This window comes from Ostrinia furnacalis, unplaced genomic scaffold (assembly GCF_004193835.3).
Source record: "Ostrinia furnacalis isolate ACB-3 unplaced genomic scaffold, ASM419383v2 OfSCF1268, whole genome shotgun sequence".
Classification (NCBI taxonomy): Eukaryota; Metazoa; Arthropoda; class Insecta; order Lepidoptera; family Crambidae; genus Ostrinia; species Ostrinia furnacalis.
Genome location: NW_021131507.1, coordinates 23,824 through 44,532, shown reverse-complemented (window position 1 = coordinate 44,532; position 20,709 = coordinate 23,824). Strand labels below are relative to the sequence as shown.

At 38.4% G+C, this 20,709-nt stretch overlaps 1 protein-coding gene across 4 annotated transcripts; it reads right to left on the bottom strand.

Moving 5' to 3' along the window:
* Positions 1-655: 655 nt before the first annotated feature.
* Positions 656-17,676, bottom strand: Cad86C (Cadherin 86C). Of its 4 annotated transcripts, none has more exons than XM_028303667.1 (13): positions 17,484-17,676; positions 15,782-16,026; positions 14,893-14,976; positions 13,884-14,009; positions 12,885-13,149; positions 6,915-7,107; positions 6,114-6,357; positions 5,264-5,849; positions 4,832-5,174; positions 4,400-4,727; positions 4,180-4,310; positions 3,355-3,672; positions 656-3,133 (listed from the first exon to the last, which is right to left on the bottom strand). In XM_028303667.1, exons 1-13 carry the CDS (start codon positions 17,674-17,676, stop codon positions 661-663), a joined length of 5,529 nt encoding a protein of 1,842 aa, XP_028159468.1. In that variant the 3' UTR covers positions 656-660. The 4 variants fall into 4 exon arrangements, with proteins under 4 accessions (XP_028159468.1, XP_028159469.1, XP_028159471.1 ...); XM_028303668.1 differs by lacking the exon at positions 17,484-17,676 and adding an exon at positions 16,933-17,005; XM_028303670.1 differs by lacking the exon at positions 656-3,133 and adding an exon at positions 3,876-3,931 and having other exon boundaries at positions 3,555-3,643.
* Between the last annotated feature and the right edge of the window lie 3,033 nt (positions 17,677-20,709).

The window sequence follows — 20,709 nt, the reverse complement described above, 5'->3', positions numbered from 1 at the left end:
ACTTAATTATAATTAATAAAATGACATTGATATGGTACAATATTATAACTACATTTTATACCGACTGAAATTGTTTCATTTCATATTATTAGGTTCCTAGAAAAAGTATAATTGACATTCCATAACTAAGCAAACTTTGTAGACCTAATTGTAGTTGATGGTTGATTGACAGTCTGTAATAGGCAATCTACTAAAATCATAATTAATTCATGGATGGGATTTTGTAAATAAATGAAAACGCCATTTAATATGTATATAATTATAACTTTATATTTTATAACAAATATATAGCATACTGCTTCAGTATACTTCAAAGTGGGACAAGAAAAATATGTACAACACTTTTCTTATTAAAGCTAAATTAAATAATATCATTTGCATAAACTAAAATTAAACTTGTGACATATTTACAGGTGACACTACTTAAGTCTAAATTAATAATACCAGTCATCAAATAAAGGCAGTTGATTTTTACATAGTATACTCATTTTAGGTAATCAACACCCACTAAATAAAATTAAAGTAAATTATGTACATAATATACGATATTCAATACTAAATGTTTCATTGGACGGAATACTTAAGTCTCACGAATGATAAAATTAACAAAATACGCAACAATATTAAGGCACTCATTTAAAAATGTTTTGATAATTATAATTAGTATGACGTCGAGCTACTGTCTGGTCTCAGTTGTTTAGTTTGAACATCATCATAGGCAATAGTAAATACACTCTTCTTTTCTGTTATTGGTAGCCTCTTAATGTTACCGGTCTGCTGTACAAGAGTATTCATAGCTATTCCAGAGTCATTATCATCTATGTTGGTCGTTAATGTTCTATGACTAACATCTGCCACACTATCGCCACCGATATTTATTTTAGAAACGTGCACTTCTGTACCATTTTTTCTATCTTCATCGTAACTCGTTGATATTGATATGCTGTGAGTCAGAGCGCTCTCAGAAATCTCCTGTGATTGATCCTTGCTTTTTACATCATCCTGATTCACGTATATTGGTTGCTGTTCTATAGACTGCCTCCTTGGTAAGATAGGTAAGTTCGGTTGACCACCCAAGTATTTAGGAATGTGTGTTGGCTGAATATAACAAAGCGGATTTTGGTTTTCATAATTGTGTTCATACCTATGCTCAGAATGCTGAAGCAATGGGTGCACGTCAGGCAAAGGTCCCTCAGGCACTGGAGTCACTTTTTCTTCTTTTAACAATCGTGGGTGAATAAATTCACTTTCTTTTGTTTTGAAGTTTTTTTTTACCTCTAAATTGTCACTTTGATCTTTGCTTATAATTTTACCATATCGTCCCGTTTTATCTTCTTTTGCATCCTTATCTTGGTCATTTTTGGTTTTTGAAGGCCTTTTAGGTTTCGAAGGCACGACTTTCTCTGGAGCTGTTGGTTTTGAACTGCCTTTTTTGCCATACCATTGCATGTATCGTGGTAAACTTTTCTGAGCTTTACCATTTTCTCCAGATTTTACAGATTCACTGACTGGATCGGTTCTTTTGGCGCTGGAATCTGTATTGCTAGCACTTTCTTTCTTAGACGCCTCTTCCAGCTCAGGGGTTTTGATGTTTCTAGGAATTTCAGCAAGTTCGTGAGCCTCAGTTGAAGAACCTTGCCTGGAAAATACTAAGTTACGGTTATCATGCACAGATGCTGAACTGCTTCTGCTCTTGACCTCCTTGCTGCTTTCATGTTCAAGAGCAAGAGGCTCTTCTATAGGCGTCTGTCTTTGTAAACGCTTTCGTTCGCGAGAGTCTGATTCAACTTTTTCTTCTAATGAGTCGGAGATTTCCATTAGGATTTCTCTTTTTAGTCTGGATTTTTTCTCACCGTCTGTCATCTTTATTTGGGTAGAGCATACGGTTTCATTTTTGGATGTCGTGACTACACTTTTCGTTCGATCCCCGTAATTCCTAACACGTTCTTCTCTTTTATTTGTTTTACTAATTTTCACATGTTTTTCGCTTTCCAGTGACGGCGAAACTTCGCTTTCTTCGATGATTGGAGTTTTAATTTTTCTTTTCAAGTCGTACACTCTAATACTTCTTCTCGGATCTTTGTATTTTATTTTCTTTTTAGGTTTTTTCTTCTTAACCCATGCTACTTTCCTATTTTCGTTATCGACGATTTGTGATTCTTCATCTTCACTATAGGAGTCATTATCACTTCTTGCTTTTCTTCTAGTAGGTTTTAAAAGCTGAGGTTCTGTTTGTGTTCCTATATGACACTCTGTTTGTGTAGCAATAACAGAATGACCAGGTAAGCTCTGAGTTTCTAGTTTACTCTCAACTTGAGAGGCAGTTTCCTGATTTTGCAATAGCCTTTCTCGTTCAATTAAAATTTGATGTAATAGTTCATTTTGTTTTCTGAGAGAGGATTCCAAGAGTTCTTGGTGTATAGTTGATTTGTTTTGCATTTCTAGTAATGCTGATTGTAGATAATCATTTTTCATTGGTACAACTCCAGGAACTTCAGGAACTACATTTGAATAATCGTGAAATTGATTGTGCGTTTCACTTCCAGCCTGAGACCTTTGACCGAAGCCTTTACCTTCTCTTCCGGTTGACATATTGTCCAAATCTGTCACTTTGTTATTTACACTCATTCTTTCTCTAATATTTTTGGCTTCTTCTCCTTGCTCTCTAATGAATCTTTCCATTAGTAAATCTTTTCCACTATCAACTACAACATACTGAGTATGTGGAATAAGTGTTACAGGTCTCTGTTGATGTACAGGTAGATTTACATAACGCTCTTCTTCATTTTTACCCCTCGTCACAAGTCGTAAGATTTCTGTATTGCCTTCTTTAATGAAGTATTGATCCCTACCAAGGGAAGACGGAGCACGTTGTTTTTCTTGGAAATCTCGTTTCTTGTTATCAGCCTTATCATTTAAGTTTTTGTCATCAGACTTGACGAAGATGCCAACATCTGAGCCGCGGTCTATTTCATGCCTGCGAATCGAATCGTTGTCCTGTTCTCTTCGTTGATAATGCAAAGTAGCGATCCTGTCGTAGCCATTTTCTAAATCTTCTATGTATTCTTTATGCTTGTTGGCAAATGCTTCTTGAAGTTGCATTTCCTTTGTGTAGATGATGTTTGGACCATCCCTGAAAATTAAAATGTTTACATTTTATTGACATCAGATAACAAAAGTTTGTGGTTTATGTATTAACTCTGGAATTTGATCAAGTATTACTCGTTTGGTACAAAAATACAATTTACATTTAAATGATTGTAATGTTCATTTTGTATTTTAATTCTTGATTCTTGTTTTTTTGAGTTGATAATCTAGGTACTATTACGTTTATCAAAATTAGCCCATATTTACCTGGTACGAAAGGATTGCCGAGCATCATTGTTAGATTTGTAGTCATTATCAGCGGCCGCATGTACAAACTCCTGGTGAATATCGCCAGGGGTCGAAGCAGGCTTGGACCTATAGTTCCTCTTGTTGAATTTCCACTGCGTTGGCTTCGTCCTCAAGTCTGCCTGCTCAGCACTCCACGCTTCCCTTCTCCTCCACTCATTCGCTTGTACTGACTTATTTTCTATATTTTGCGTCGACTTGTTTTCTCTCCCAAGTCCCTTGTCGTGAACCACTAAACGCACGTCGTCCTCTGTGGAGTTGACACGTATCACTCTTTTCCTAGAATTTATTAATGGATGTCTATGTACCTAGCTGTTCTGTTATAACTTAAACATGTACATATTTACATATGAAAATTAAGGATAATTAGTCATGTGATGAAGAAGCGCAATTGGGTGGTAACTGAATGGTGTGGTTGTGTGATTTTTGGGGACAACAACATAGGTTTTGGAGGATGTAAAGTAAAATACATAAATTATTACCTATAATGTGGTAAAGCTGATGTAAATCATGCACTGGTTAGTTAGTGCACATTGGTCTGTTAATGATAGAAAAGACAAAATTAGAAGATGAAATTGCATAGACAAAAATGGGTGTTATTATGACCAGTTATGAATTTTAGCTAGAAAAACTGAATAAAGCGGACGCAAGAAATTATAATTCTGTCTAAAACGCGAATAGATTTTCCAATTTTAGATTTAGACTATGCAATTGTTTTTCTAAATTATTTTGTAAATCTATTCGTATTTTTGGCGTGTATTTTTAAATAGAAGTTGTGATATTTACCTTGGGGGCATGTATAGTGGACATCCTTCGCATATACAACAGCATATTAGGAGTAGCAACACAAGAGCTACTATTATGGCTAAAAGTATCAACAGCCAGAACAATAGACGACTTTCAGCTTTGTACAGATTCTGAAAGAAAATTACAAAACATAAAATATTTTGTTCCCATTACTTTTTGTTATCATAAAGTACCCTAGTAAGCAAAATATAAAACTTACTGAGTCGCTATTGTCAACCGTCGAAGCGTGGTCTCCTTGACCCTTTCCTCCATTGGTACCAGCGTTACCAGTAATAGTATTACCAGAACCATTGTTTCCAGAACCAGCATTGCCAGAACCTGCATTACCAGAACCAGTGTTACCAGAAGTACCAGAACCGGTGTTGCCGATTCCAGTATTTGATCCTGTATTAGTTACAGGATTGATGACAGTGTTCGTACCACTGCCATTAGTGTAAATGGTAATATTTTTGGCAAGCTGATCTTGAAGCTTCGCCACATTGATTGCTGTGTTCCCTGTCATGCGGACTATAGCTATTACTTCACTCCTGAAATTAAAAAGATTAGGTTTTACACCGAAAATAACTTAAGAAAAAAGAAAAAAAGGCATGATCAAAGCAGAAGCCTGTCGGCTCAATTTTGCGTTACTTACTTTTCTTGACTAGACTCCTGCCCGCTCAAATCTGTACCACCGTTTCCTTTATATGGCTTTATTTCGATTATATTTACTTTGCCTCCCGAAAGTGTGCTTAGCACTTCTTCTAACTTTTGCCTATCAGGATTAGCACCAGGCACTATGAAGGACATCGTCCTTGTTTTACTCTCTGGTGGGTATATCTTCACAGTTGTAGAAGAAGATAGCATGGGATCTCCCAAATCGTACGCTCTGACTACAAGAACAACAACTTCGCTGTCTTGGTCGATATCTTGGCGTTTTTGCCTGTGAACGTTTTGTTTCTTCGTTCTTTTGAGGGCTTCTAGAAGATACAGCTCACCTGTAAATTAAGAATAATTTTGGTGAATATATGGATGCATATTTACGAACTAGGTAATTTTAATAGTGTGATTTCTTTGTATAGCTCACCTGTTTCTTCATTTATGGCAAACTTGCCTTGCTCGTTGCCTTGTATAATTTCATATCTGACTACATTATTTGGTGGCTCAGCGTCTTTATCAACTGCCTTTACAAACGCTGCCGAAGTGAAATTGTTCAAGCTTGGCGACAGCACAAACTCGTACAACGACCTCTCAAACTCTGGTGGGTTGTCATTTACATCTAATAACTTAATAATTAATGGCACTGTTACTCTTAAACCTACTCCGTCGTTATCTCTAGCCTCTACTAAAAAATGCAAGTCTGGCATTGCTTCACGGTCGAAGCCGTGGTTGTTCGTTGCTACAGTAATGACCCCTGATATGGGGTCTAAGTGTAGCGATGTGTTTAGGTATCCTAGTATGGCAGTGTATTGGATTTTCCCAAAAGCACCAGTGTCAACGTCATCAGCTTGGACTTGTACGACCCTAGTGCCGGCTGTCACGTTCTCTGGTAGCTCGACGTCGTAAGACAAGGCCAGGAAGACGGGCGGGTTGTCGTTGACGTCGTTTAGGTAGACCGTGACGTTGGCAGTCGCTGACAAATTCGTTGCTGGACCAAGTTCTTGTGCCAGAATCTGTAAATGCAAAGAATAAAGGGATCAGTAAAGAGTAGCACTTTAAAATTATCGCAGAAGTTTTATGGCATCTAGAAGCCTAATTTGAGGGTGATAGTACGACTATCGCCAGTAGTTACTTTATGTGGCCTAAAAGTCAGCAATATTCTCGAACTCACTTTTTGTTGAAGAAAACTGGACCAGATGGACGATAGGAAAATACTATAAGTCTTATACTCTGTACTTGCTTGCGTTGCTCAATAGCGATAATAACTAGAAACCCACCTGAAATACAACAGACTTCCGCGCCTCGAAGTCCAGCATCGTATTGTCCCGGACTTTAATAATGAACTGAGCATGTCTCTCCGCCACCGTGGGAGAAATCTCGAAGGTTCCATTGTTCCCCACCAGGGTAAGAGAGAAGACGCCGTTCTTCCCCGCATCGTTGTCGTTCACTTGGGGGATGTATGGGTCGATGAAGGTGAGCGCTGTGCCTTGGGGAGCGTTCTCGTCCAAGTATGTGATGTAACTGGAAACAGGAGAAAAGGGACCGTCAATGTCATCCGAAAAATTCGTTGCATTAAAATAATCGTTCGTTCATTCGTTCGTTTTAGCCAAATGACGTCCACTGCTGGACAAAGGCCTCCCAAGCCTTTGGTCAAGGCTAATGAACGGTCCTGCGCTGCCCGCATCCAGGCTCTTCCCGCGACCTTTACCAGATCATTCGGTCCACCTAGTAGGAATAACAAAGACACAAATATTTATGTGCCTGCTTATTAGCGTTAATACTACAAGTCTTTTTTATTTCATGACAAAAATTAACTGTAACACACACTTATTTTTGCCCCTAAATACTAATTTTAGGCTATTCCAAGATTAAAGGCACTAACGCAATTTCGTACTTAGGTCTAGCTCTAGGCATAAAAGGCAAAGGTTAATTATGAGATCAAAACTTCTCAATATGCTACATAGCTTTGTGTATTTTTTCCGTTTGGTCCAAATGTTAACTAGCAGACAAAGCCTTTTAGCATTAATTTCGCACGCACATGTGCCAATTTACTTAGTATTAAAGAATACTTGACTTACAATTGGTTCTCAAAGTACGGCGGCGAGTTCTCTCTCTCAGGCAGTATGAATGCCAGCTGGACTGTGGAAGACATGGCCTCGGGCTCCTCTCGGGACAGGCGGACCTCCTCAGCGACTACAGTCAGGAGGATGGGGGCTCCAGCGTGGGATATCGCTGCTATCTCTTCAATAGGTCGCTCGAGAGTCACTTCACCTGGAAGAGAAATAAGTAATATGATTAGATAGTTAATACTAAAAAAAAAATAAAACCGACTCCAAAAAACCTACACTAAAAAGCAGAATAATAATTACTAATTACCTACTTATTTATTAGGACGAATTATTAATATTTATGTAGGTATACCATGATTGATACTTCTGGAGTCGGTGCCAAGATTATGAAACATGTAAAGTTTGCCTGCACCGACTCCAAAAGTATCAATCATGGTATACCTACATAAATATTAATAATTCGTCCTAATAAATAAGTAGGTAATTAGTAATTATTATTCTGCTTTTTAGTGTAGGTTTTTTGGAGTCGGTTTTATTTTTTTTTATAAAATTTAACTTATTTCTTGCTTTTTAGTTGACTAATTATTACCTTGATGTTACCACTGAAGGTAGGCAGTACATTGAGACCATATTCTTAATGTATATTATAAAAAAGTTCATCCCCAATTTTCCACCCTTGGGGGTGAAAATTTTCTTCAAATTCGCATGAAACCACCCTTTTGATAATACCTATTCAACAAAATAGTAATCGTTCTAATTGGTTTATAATCGGCGGAGATATTGCGTATAAAAAAGTTCATCCCCAATTTTCCACCCTTGGGGGTTGTTTTTTTTATTATTAAATTTAAATGGGACCACCCTTGAGATATTACCTATACGCTGAAAAAAGATTTGTTCAAATCGGTTCATAATTGGCGGAGCTATCGCGTAACAAACATAGAAAAAAAAAAAAAAAAAAAACATACGGGTCGAATTGAGAACCTCCTCCTTTTTTTGAAGTCGGTTGAAAACAGACCTTATGCACTTTATAAATAAGTTACTTTAATTTGTGTTTCGCCTTATAATTGTCTAGTAGACAAGGTCAATAATCAACTAACTTCTATAGACTAGAGGAAAAAAATTACTAAGAAAAATTTCTTCCCGATTTACTAAATGAACGTCTTGCCGATATTTACCAAAAAAAAAAACACTTAAAACAGCTTCAATCAACTCAACAGTCAACAATCCTATTGGTGGGAAAGTTAAAACAAATGAAAAAATAATTGTCGACTGTAAGTAAACGTTTTTGTTCTTAAAATTAAAAAAACATACGGGTCGAATTGAGAACCTCCTCCTTTTTTTGAAGTCGGTTGATAAAAAAGCTTTTACAGCCAGTCTAATAAAAGACAATGCCGGAAATTGGCGTCTTTTTTTTTTCGACCAAACCTTGTTTTTTGATTACAAAATAGTGTAATAAACCAAACTTACTATGACATTAAACTCAGTCTGAACTGAGTTACGAGCATCAGAATTTTGATGATTTTCATACTAGATTTGCTGTTTGCGCGCAAGTTTTGTAAGAAATTGCAACAAAATAATGACATTGTATGTGTAAACCAACAATACCATAAATTAAAGGCTCCAGACATCAGTATGCAGCAGAATCAGCGCAATAAAAAAATAGCGCAATATTTTGTTACAATTTCTTACAAAACTTGCGCGCAAAAAGCAAATCTAGTATGAAAATCATTAAACTTATAATGCTCGTAACTCAGTTCAGACTGAGTTTAGAGGTATACATGCCATAGTATGTTTGGTTTATTACACTATTTTGTAATCGAAAAACAAAGTTTGGTCGATGGCCGCGCGAAAAAAAAAAGACGCCACCTTCCATACAAAATCTGGCATTGCCATTTCGCTTTTCAAATGTTTCCATTATTTTTTTAATTTTCTTTGTTTGCGCCATCTATGAAATACACATTAAAACTCTTAGACCTTGAAAAACATTTTCCTTGTTTATCTGCTTTAGCGCCATCTTTGAAATTAGCATAAAAACTCTTAAACATTAGAAACATTTTTCGTAGGCTTGTTTTAGCGCCATCTATGCATTTAGCGTGATAAACACTTACGTTTCTAGTTTGACATATTTTTTGGTGGGAAACGAAAGAAATGATTCCCTCAATCCCCGATAGATGGCAATTTATTGCTAGTTTGAATAAAAAAAAACAATATTAATATTATGACTACAATAATCATAATAAACTTTTGTTTATCCTCGGTACAAAATTTCTTTCTTACAAAAAAATATAGTGCCTTCTCATATAAAAATGACAACAGTCGATTTTGATGAATTAACAAAAATTACAAAACATTATTGCGTGTCTCTAGTATTGCTTATTTAAATCATACCACTACATAATTTATAAATTCTTTGATCGTTTTTTTTTTTATTTCGCCCACATAAATGTTTAGACGAAGTGCGTCTTAATTACCATACAAAAGTGCTCTCTTTATGATTCTGTCGTGATGACAAGGCGCAAATTAGTTGCTCATTAATTCATAATGAGCACCGTGTTTGTATTAATTATCTTCAAAGGTTCATTAGAACGAATAGAGCACGCTACACTTTGATTCTGGGCCTTTGTTAGTTTGCTTAAAGGCATTATTCTATGCTATAATTTTATATTTTAGTACTAATATGTGGCATTCTGATCCACATAATAATAATTATTATGGTATGGTAGCAATCCCGTAAATAATAATAATGAAGTTAGTGACCATGAAAGTTTAAAACCTCATAATATTACTTAGTTAAAATAATAATAAGAACTCTCTTTATGATACAGCAAAAGCCCGTGAGTCCCAGACCTTCGTCATTTTTTAAAAGTTTGTCAGCGCACTCTCTTGTCGTCCCAACACAGGGAAGAACGATGGACCATCATGAAGTTTGGGTTTTATTGGCTTTGGCAGCAATAAATTTTTGGCTTTTAAAAACATTGAAAGTCTGGGGTTCACCAGCTCTTAGTCCATAAAATCAATAGGTAGGTAAAGGTATGCAGACCGTCAGTCTCACAGACGGTTTTCAGTTCATATTCCTACTTAATTACCTACTTCTTCAGTTATTGCACTTGCTTGGTCTATCATAGTACCTAAATCTGTACGTTGCTGAATAGTACTTACTTTCACACAAAAATAAGTTAATTATAAATCTTAACACAATGCTTTAACCATACGAACCGTTTAAAATACACCCACAAAATCGATCCCCCTCGAAATAGGATTAAACTTTCGCGAAATAATTAAGAATCTACATCTACAGGTATCCAATTTACATACGCGTTCCATTCTCACAGAATTCCCATACTTCCATAACCAATATCAGAAGTCCCCAACTTCGGCATTCAAACTCCGTATTCAAGTTCCATAGGTGGTCTGATTAATACGGTAAATTCACAAGTGCTCTAATATCGTCAACTTTTAACGGTGCTCCGGCCTCGCATAGTTCCCGAGCTGATAATGTTGGAACCCAAGTATTGTCAGCCCAGCATTCAAGGGAAGTAACCCTAATAGGGCTGCCAGGTCGTACCTAAAATCAAGCTGGATCAGTCTAATCAGAAAGCTGGATTTGTCAGGCAATGCTGAACATTTGGATGAATTGATTCAGTTTCCGAAGTTAAAAAGAATGAGTCAAAGACGTGTTTATGTAAAATAGTTTTTGAGTTAAGAACAGGGGTCAAAAGTGACTCCAAGAGGTTCGTGTAAATATACACGCGGTGCGTCTCTTCGCTGGAACTCAGCTTGACGCTCGCGTGTCTAGATCTCCTATAGGATATTTGTAAAGTTTCAGCCGGCTGAATGTCAGTAAAACCTACTCTGGCAAGACTCTAGTCTGAATTAGGAAAGGCGTCCAAAAAGTCTAAACTATCTGGGTTTGTTTGGACCCTGTCAACCCTACCTTTATGAAACAAGGCCGCCCATAAACAATAGACGCACAGCGACCGGTATGGTCTAATGAGCCATTATACAAACTTCTATTAGGCATTGAAACCGCAAATCGGGAAACGTCCGAATCAAGTTTAAATGGTGATGTTAATTGTTTCGCAAATGACGAAAGTTGTAAACTAGGAATATAACGATCTGATACTGTTAGCGGAGTCACGCAAGGGTATAATATGGTGCCTTTGTAAAGCTTGATAAGGAAAGAGGATATCCTACGGAAGCGACTGCCCGTCGGTTGTCAAGATGCTATCGCGAAGAAAAAAAACATAGACCAAGGAGTCCCACTGACCTATACTTTTTACAGGCTGTATGCACGTGATAGTGCATCGCATGACGTAACGTATTTATGCCTGAGCCACTTCACCGTTATCTGGCTCGTTACAGCACATGTTATAAACTGTACTGGAGGGTATTTTGCCACGACATAGGGCTGTCATGTTTGTGGCATCGGTATTTTGTAGTTGAATGAGGTCAAATTCTACATCGTCTCTTATGAGTATTATGTTGATGATACTAAATAATCTTAGACTTAGTTGCACCACCTAACTTTGACCGTAACTATAACGATAACCGGTGTTTTTGTATGGAGTTTGACAGATTTTTGACGTTTGTCAGAGTTAAAGTAAGATGGTGCAACCCAGCCATAGAATTCAAAAACCCAACTACAATAGCCATAGAATTCAAAAACCCAAACCCAACCAGCCATAGAATTCAAAAACCCAAATACTATAAGTCAAAATAAGTTCCAAATCATTAGTATCCATTATAGAATGTTTCATGGCTTCAGTTGGACACATTTGGGTTAATTTCAACGAATCCTTGTAGGATCGGAAGTCGTAGAAGGCTGGTGTGTAATTCAAGTGACTGGCCGAGGGTATTAGGTGGGCACTTAATGGTTAATGTTAGAGGTATTTCTGGTCTGTGGGGGTTATTAAACTAGAGTATAGGTTTTAGAGGCATCTTGTGAGTTCGTGACCTACAATTGACTGTGTAGTTCAGTGGCATCCAAACCTTTTTGGTTCGTGATGTTTTTCGGTTGAGGATAGACCTCCTTGCCCATATTATGTAGAATTCTAGGAAAACTAGGTAAAATCTATCAGGAAATAGCACATGCCACATGTTATTAGATAGATTCGAGAGACTTCGCGGACTATTATGTCAGTTGTTTGTATTTATTTCATCAATGGGAAGAAGAAAAATGTTCTTGATAAATTTTAACAACACAGAGCCGTTGCGGGTAGCAATGACCTTTTGGGTTGTTATACATCACTTAAAGTACCACCTATCCGTAGAACCTAACCAGAACGTAGACAGAACAACTCGTTAAAAAGGCGCTGACCTTACGGACACGTAAAAGTACAATCTTGGTACAAATTGCCCACTGGGCAAATGCATGTTTATAATTTCCCAGTGGTGGCGAACGTTCGGCCTCATTTCGCAAAATGTTGACACGGGTGGGCACTGGGCACTTAGCCGAACCCGTGACGTGCGAAATGGTTATTTAATTTCAGTTAAAACGGCCCACGATTTAATTAATGGTAAAAATCTTTTAATTACATTCATTTCCATTATGCAAACAGTGATGGGCGATGTTATGTTGATATTTTTTTTCTGCGGTCTTCTTTTTATATTTACGTTTCAATTAATTATTTTCTCTCTCAATTTTTGTTTCGTTCCATTGTGGTGTCAAGAATAGAATGGACGGACAAGGTAAAATAATTGTTCTCTTCAGCATATTTCGTTAATATTTACAATACGATTATTAACCTACAATCATTAACTTTCTGAAAGTTTCACTAATAAGATAAAATATAATTAGCTAAAAAAGTCGCTAGCTGATGCTTACCTATGTTTTACTCCTTCATGCAAGAACTCATTTCGATGAAACTTTAAAATGTCATAGAGCATCTAACACCATCAAGCACAAGGGCTACATTTAATTGGAATCTACATAAACGGAATGACCTGCATTTAGTTAGAGTATTAAATAATAAAACTCACCCGTAGTTTCGTTGATATTGAAAAACGGAGTGAACGGATTGCCCTCAGACACCAGGCCGTATCTGATTGCCCTGGGCGCTCCCTTGTCGCCGTCTTCTGCCCGTACCCTGACCACCACGTCCCCTGGCGCCACCTGTCTCGGCAGGTGGGTGACAGGGGGCGCTGCCGTGAAGACAGGGGGCATGTCCTGCACGTCTTGCACTACCACCACGACCTCCAATGCGGCGATGTTGCGGGTGTCCTTGCCCAGTTCTACGTATGGGTCCTGGAGGATAAAATTAAATGGTGATAAGGAAATCAATTGTTTTATGAGTAATCTTTGATGTGATTATTGTTCATCAGTTACGGAGCCTGTAGACTGAGTAAGATTCGATTTCGAAATTGTTTCACATTCGACAAAGTCAAATGTAAAACATTAATACTAACTTTGGGATAAGTAGCATGCAATCTGAACAAATTTTTATGTCTCTAGAGGCATTCAATATTTAGTGATGTATTTAAAGTCGGTTCGAAATTATGTGAAGTATAATATAGAGTAGCACATCACCAATCATTATTTTCAAATATACGTAGTATGTGATAATTAAAGCCATGTATTTTACTAGTACCTATCCGTACCATTATACTTAGTAATTCGCTCGCAAACTAACAATGTTAGATTCATTTCATCCTCATAGTTATCCAATTTCGCATTGCAATACTGCATAATTAAAGTAGAAAGTAACTTCACGAAGTGTTGTTAACTCGTATTTAGCTTATTGTTGCTTTCTAAATGCTAGATGAATACTAAAAGTTCTTTCTGAAAAACCACTACATACTAGCCTTGTTTTAGATCCATTTAATAATAGACTGTGATTGATATAAGGGCGCATTATTAAGATTTGTCCGGTAGTTGACCTTCCATTTCGGTCGACATAGTCACCCGGCCTGCGAATGCGCAACTCGATTACCATAATAATGAAGTAAAAGCTAATGGACTGGTTCAGTTTAAACGCATACCACAGCCAGCAGAGTCAGATGGTACATAGACTGCGCCTCGAAGTCTAGGGGTCCCACCAAGAAAATGGTACCCTCAGTGTTCTCAGTCGACACCCGCCGCTGTCGTATCGCAAAAAGCGGTGATCCCTGCAACGAAAAAACGTAAAAACCATATAATTGCTACATCCATTTAGCAAAACAGAAACAAGACCGTAATAGACGATGCTTTGAAATTACAGTACGCGTAAGGACACGCTCTCCATTATTATAGCATTTAAGTGGCCGACAAAACGACCTCAGGTTACGGGTGCCCGCCGTTCGCCACGGAGTGTGAGAAATTTAACACGCCTCGAGCCTTCTTAATGTCCGGTAATTGTGCAACATCATTGGATAGGGAGTCGCGAAAGCCCAACCCATCCCATTGTGCACCCATCTCAAGGCTCTAGCGAATTCGAAAGGAATCCCAGCCAGATTTCATGCAAATCAGACCAATTTAAATAAAATTCCGAAACCAACGCACCGATTGTAAACGTAATTTTGAAGTTTTCGACCATTTGAACAAGATTGCGGTCTGAAAGCAGCATTTTAATGAACCGACTTCTAATCGTTCCTTAATTTTTGTGCGTGGAATGTTTAACAACTTTGTGAATATAATTAATAGTATCTGGTGCTACTTTGCTAAAACTTCGAATATCAACGTCTTAATTGTCTCCAACACGATTGTTTCCCGTTGGAAGTTTTGAAACGCAATATTAACATCAAAAGTATTCCAGCAAATTATTAGAGGCAGGTATAATTCCCTATGCGGCCGTGTGCTGAGCCAACCACATAAATCTTAAAACGAATTTTGTCGGGGGCGTTAGGATACGAAGCTCCGCGGTGAAAATGAGCTCTATTAGTGTGTAAACGAAACCCCATTATGTGGTTATATCAGAATGCGTGGCGAACTGCGAGCGTCAGAAAATGACATTAAACACCCTAATGGTTCGCCGTAACACGTATTTTAAATGCAAAAGCCGTAATTACTTACCCACAACTCCAGCTCTAAAGGTTTTGGTGACAATGGATTTTTCCTCGCTATAACAATCTCTAGGTCTGTCCCTCTTTTTGCGTCCTGCAAAAATAAATCAAAGGTTGAAATCAACACTCACTGAGATGAGTATTCTGAATAGGTTGAAAGCCATGATCAAATTACTGGGAAATCTTTGATGTAAAGAATTGCCAATGAATAGGTTGTGTGTGTCTAATGAATGTAGATGAAACGTAGGATACGGGGCGAACTGTGTCGCGAAGGTTTTTGTAAGAACACGCGTAGGTTTGTTATGTTTATTTTGCGTGTTGCCGCGCCCTAATTTCTCACGTTCCGTCTGTGCATGACATTTTATAGAGTGCGAGTTAATTTCGATATTTCATATTCGCAGAGGGCGCTGCTGCTGTACTCATAGCTATCATCATCAATCAAGCTCCGACGCTGCCTCATTTGCTGGTGCGTAACACAACTTTACATTTATATTCAGTTACGTACGCAAATGCCGGTCTTAAATTAAAACTATAACATAATTCTCTACTTCTTATGATATTGAAAAAATAGCGAATTACTTTTGTAATATATGAAGATAATTGTACCTAATCAGGTGGGTTCGTGCATTTTTAATATTCATTTCGGTCGTTCTTGTTTTTGCTAACTTTTATTTTAAAGAAAAAAAGTGTAATCACGTCTTAAATAGGGCGGCGTTTATGTAATAAATTGCGATGGCTGTCAGCTTCAGCTCGTGTGATGGTGATGAAGCGAGCTGGGCGGCACCTGCGTCCTTACGAACCAATATCTCGAAGTATGTTAACGACTGAGCGCACTGCAGCGCCTGTAGGATCATTATTTGATGGCTCGTGAATTAAAAATAGCTTTTATTTTTGCTTACCTCAGGGACTAAAATGATGCTGGGCTGGTGCGGGAAAATGGTGTCTCTGGGCGTAGTGGCGTTGGTGCCAGTGATGGAACAGGCGATGCGATTGCTTCGTCCCCTGGTGTTCCGCACTGACAACCTGAAGTCCACGTAGCGGCCTGGCTCCAGCCTCCGCAGAAGGACCACATTGGCTTGGCACACGGAATTGTAGCGGGTGCAGGGCAGCGTCACTATGCCGATGTCTAGGCGACCCATTTGACCTGTGCAAAACGGTACATTAAAATGTTAGGTTATTGCTCATTAAAATGATATTTTTATCGTAGCTACCCATATAATGGTCTTTAAGTTACAGGCTCGAGTATCCTAGGAGAGAAAATGTCCCTGAACCCAATGTTTACGAGTAACTTAATGTGCAAAGTGTTACGAAGTATCAGTAAACAGCACTGAAGAAATATATCAATTGCGGCGCGGTGCTTTAGATAGCCTGCCCATAGTTAGATCAGTAAATTCAATCATACCATAACTCGTGGGTAGTTGTGGTCGTAATAACGTATTTCTTTTCGATTTCCGTGTTGTAATGCTACTAGTTTTACGCATGCTGCGCATAGACGTAGGTAGGTAATAAGATACTAGTTGTGAGATCAAGTACCATTGAAGGGCATGAGATATTGTAGTCCTAGTGCACCTAATCATAAAATATAAGACTTAAATTGTAGCTACTTTTGAGGTGTACAGATCAACTTTTAGATCAAAGTAGCATGGGTTCAGAGACTGCCTAAAAAGGAATCTATGATGATGAAATTGAAGAGTCTATGATGCACAAGCTTTTTCTATTACTTGGCCGGCCAGTTTCCAGCTATTTCAGCACACAAAAGATATTTACGAAGCTGACTTGGTATCCAAGTACGCAATCGCTTGTCGTTTCCCCTTTGCAAAAGATTGGCCAATGAAACTGGTTTGGTATCAAAAATGCCACTGCTTAGCCGCTGAAAATTATGCCTACTGGGAAATCGAGTCTGGGACTTCCGGATCTCAGACAGGTGCTCTTAGCAAAGAGGTGGATAAAATCAGCCTGTCTTAGCACCTCTTTGGAGAGAGGTCCAAAGGCCAAAGTTCTGGTGGCAGCCCGGCACCTCTTTGGTGACTCTTGGCAGTAGATTTTATACTTATGAGCTCGAAATGCAGCGGGTAGTCGAAGTCGGGGTCGGAGGCGCGCACGCGGTACACGACGGAGCCGACGGCCGCATGAGCGTGCTCGGGTCGAACACCGGCTCTACTTACGAATAGACTAGGTAGGTATCCAAATGAACCATCGCTTGTCGCTCTCCCTTCGCGAATGATTGGCCAAGTGCATCTCTAGAAGGAACAAGTGAGGAAGAGGAAAAGGCAATGGCACGAAGCCTTGTTGTTTCCTTTTGATTGATTGACAAGTATTCTATGTACCTCATCATCATCATCATTTCAGCCATAAGACGTCCACTGCTGAACATAGGCCTCCCTCAATGCTTTCCATGTTGATCGATTGGTAGCGGCCTGCGGCCAGTGCTTCCCTGCTACCTTTATGATGTCATCGGTCCACCTTGTGGGTGGACATCCCACGCTGCGTTTTCCGATACGCAGCCTCCATTCCAGAACCTTGCTGCCCCATCGGCCGTCACTTTTGCGTACCATGTGCCCTGCCCATTGACGTTTGCCAGTTCCAGATCATTGTATGTACCTATGAGTTCGAAATGCAGCGGGTAGTCGAAGTCGGGGTCGGAGGCGCGCACGCGGTACACGACGGAGCCGACGGCCGCGTCCGCCGGCACGAGCACGAGCCGCATAAGCGTGCTCGGGTCGAACACCGGCTCGCCGGCGCGCGCGCGCGCTCCGCACGCCAGCACCAGCGCAACCACCACGGCAAACGTCATCCTGGAACAAAACAAAAGCATACGTCACTTCACTATGTTGGTCACTTACGTGATGTTGGCAGAATAATTGTGGAAACAGATTGCCATTCTTGTTAAATAAGAAGCGGACAAGAAAGACACCAAAGTCGCTACTCTGCGAACAGTATTTTGAAGGGTTTAATTACTGTCCGAGTAACTCAGCGGTCAGAGAAATAGAGCGGCCAGAAGCTCGGAGTCAGAGCTGTCTGCTCACTTAGGTACCTACTTAATTCCTAAAAAACAGTTTTCAATAAAAATGTAGGTCGATTTTTAAAAGTTGTTTCATATTCAGCCAATGATTTAGCAAATTCGCAATGCAAATGACGTGACTAATTAATAGACATATGTAGTATACAATAATAAAATCGACTTGCTCACTTTCAAGAAATTAATAAGTAGGTACGTAGGTAAAGATTCACTTAATTCCTAAAAAAAACTCAGTTTTTAATTTATAATCATCAACAGCCCTTTACAGTCCACTACTGGACTATGAGCCTCCTCCACTATAGTGGAGGGTTTTGCCATAATCCCCACGCTTGGCAGGCGGGTTGGAGATCGCAGTTTAAAAGATTGATGTTTTTCAGAGAGCGCTGCTGCCCGTTCTCTGTTTGATGTGTAGTCCCTAAGTCGCCTCTTACGACACCCGCGGGAAGAGTAGGGGTTGGTGACAAATGTATTCTACTCTGCCGTCACCATACGGCATATCTAATCTATTTTAATTTATAATAGTCGCTTCATACTCAGGGAATGACTTAGTAAATTCACAATCAAAATGTGGCTAACTAATAGACATACACCCACCCCACGTATAAACAATAATCGACTTGCTCACTTTCACGAAATTATAGTCCGATTTTTAATTCGACGGAATTCTGACAGCTGTCATTTTTTGACAATTCAGATGTAATAAGCCTTTTTTGCTTTGAATTATTATTAAATAATACGAAATGAAATTTCATCAAGTACAACTTACAAGAATGAACTATTGTTTGTAGTGTCAATTCAATGTACACTAATTATTATGTACATTTTAGAGTTTAAATAGAAAAAAACGTGTTTTTAACACAGTAAAACAACATATTATCATTTACGAAAATATGTATTGATCATCAATCATCATTATCGTCGTCATAATCAACTTGGATTATAAAATTGGCATCTTGTTAAATTGGTTATTTTATGAACCTAAGATTTTATTAACAAAAGGATTTTCATAAAAAAGGTTTGTAACCCATGGATTATTGGCCAGGGAGTCCAGTAATAGAAAAATAATTTCCCAATCTTTTTTGTAACTTCAAAAATATGATAATAAAAATTCAAATAACCATTTTGAAATGATCAGTACATTTTTAAGCCTTAGTTTTTCAAGTGAAACCTTAAATTCAAGAAAGGATTATTTTTTAATTTGTGAAAATGCTCTCCATTCATAATGGGAATGTTTCAATGTTGACAACACTTCTGAAATGTCAAAATTCCGTCGAATTAAAAATCAGAGTTTAATTAGTAAGTAAAGATACGCCTGCAAGCGAAACTCGCAAGAATATAACAACAAAGATAAAACACCCTTTGAATCTTCAATTTCTTCAAAGCATTCTAATAAAACGCTATTTACAACGTGAATAATACTCGTATCGCCAGCACAAGACTAATTTGCAGCGGCACAATTTGGCACTTTGGCACACTCGTAAGAGCTCACAAACTTCTTTGAAATGCGGAATGCAGGGCGAAGTTAGGCGCAAAGTTGCTCATCTATTTTGGCACTAAGCACTTTGAGTTCTGTCTTTGTGTCATGTTTGAATAGCGCTGTCTTCCGCTCTCCAAGGAAATTGGAGAGAGAAGCAAAACATTCTGCTTTAAGTAGCAATTCGTGCCCACATCAATAGCCGTTTAAAAAGATCAAAGATATAGAAGTTGTTTACACTTTAATTTGTTTTACCGCTGGTTATGCGCAAAATGTTTATCTAATTTCAACGCAAACTAAAAGAAATTACTGCTTTAATTTCGCCTGTATTTTCCTTTTAAATTAACGACAAACCTTTATTGAATTTCCAAATTCACATTCGACCCCACGTTTTAGTCAAACAAAGGGAAGTCGAACTGTCGCCTCGGCGTCGGCTGCCTTAACTTCGGGACAGATTTGCTTTGAAGTTCAACCCAGTTTGTATTCGTCGATAACTTGGAGAAATCAAAAGTTAGGCGCAGACGCATCTAGGACAAGCGAGTGGAGTGCATTAAATTATAAATTGCCCGTATCTCTGGACTGGCGTTGGATCAGAGCGGCAACCGCAGAGTATTAGCTGTTCGGTTAGGAGCTTTGGCTTAGCAGTAGGCGGTAGCGAGAGCGACAAGGATATGCGGGTTTTTACACACGGAGCTTAATGTGGAGCTTACAGGCTGTAAAAATCCGCATTTCGTTGCCTGCTTCTGCTGTAAGTTACAGCAGAGTTCAGACCAAAAGTGGAGACCATATTTCACCGCTCCTATTAAGATCATATCTTATGTCATTTTCAAAATGAGATATCCTTTGGCTTTCGTCTAAAATCGATAGAAATATTTATAAAGCAAATAAAGGAATGCATTCATGAAAGTGAATTTCTCTAGATGTGAGCTCAATCTTTTTACCTACATTTTTGAAAAAATAAGGGTGGCAAAGCAAGTTATCAATGTAGGTCGAGTAATGTAGTAGGTACGTAGATACCTATGTAGTAAATAGTAATATTGCAAAAGTAGTGCAGCTTTGATTTAAATTATATTTGAGCTATGAAAACATCCGCTGAGTGAGTAACCTTTATGCAAATCTGTTGGCCTGAAGCCAACGTTTCCGATGTAACTCAACAAGTATAGCTGAAGTTGGCAGCGAGGTAACTTATGTTTGCTGATATGTGGAGCATATCGTATTTATTCGTAGTAGGTAGGTACCTATAGTACGCTTTGAATACTACCTCATTTGCTATAAATATACGTCACACTATCCGTGTCACTTATGGAAGTATGCGGCTGTATAATTTTATCAAA

What these genes read in the sequence shown, in the direction of transcription:
- Cad86C (XM_028303667.1), bottom strand. Translation starts at nt 17,676, where the DNA reads ATGACGTTTGCCGTGGTGGTTGCGCTGGTGCTGGCGTGCGGAGCGCGC. An exon ending in CCGTACTTTGAGAACCAATT is followed by an intron (nt 6,358 to 6,914) that starts GTAAGTCAAGTA and finishes TCCTGTTTCCAG; the next exon opens with TTACATCACATACTTGGACG. An exon ending in CCACTATACATGCCCCCAAG is followed by an intron (nt 3,673 to 4,179) that starts GTAAATATCACA and finishes AATAAATTCTAG; the next exon opens with GAAAAGAGTGATACGTGTCA.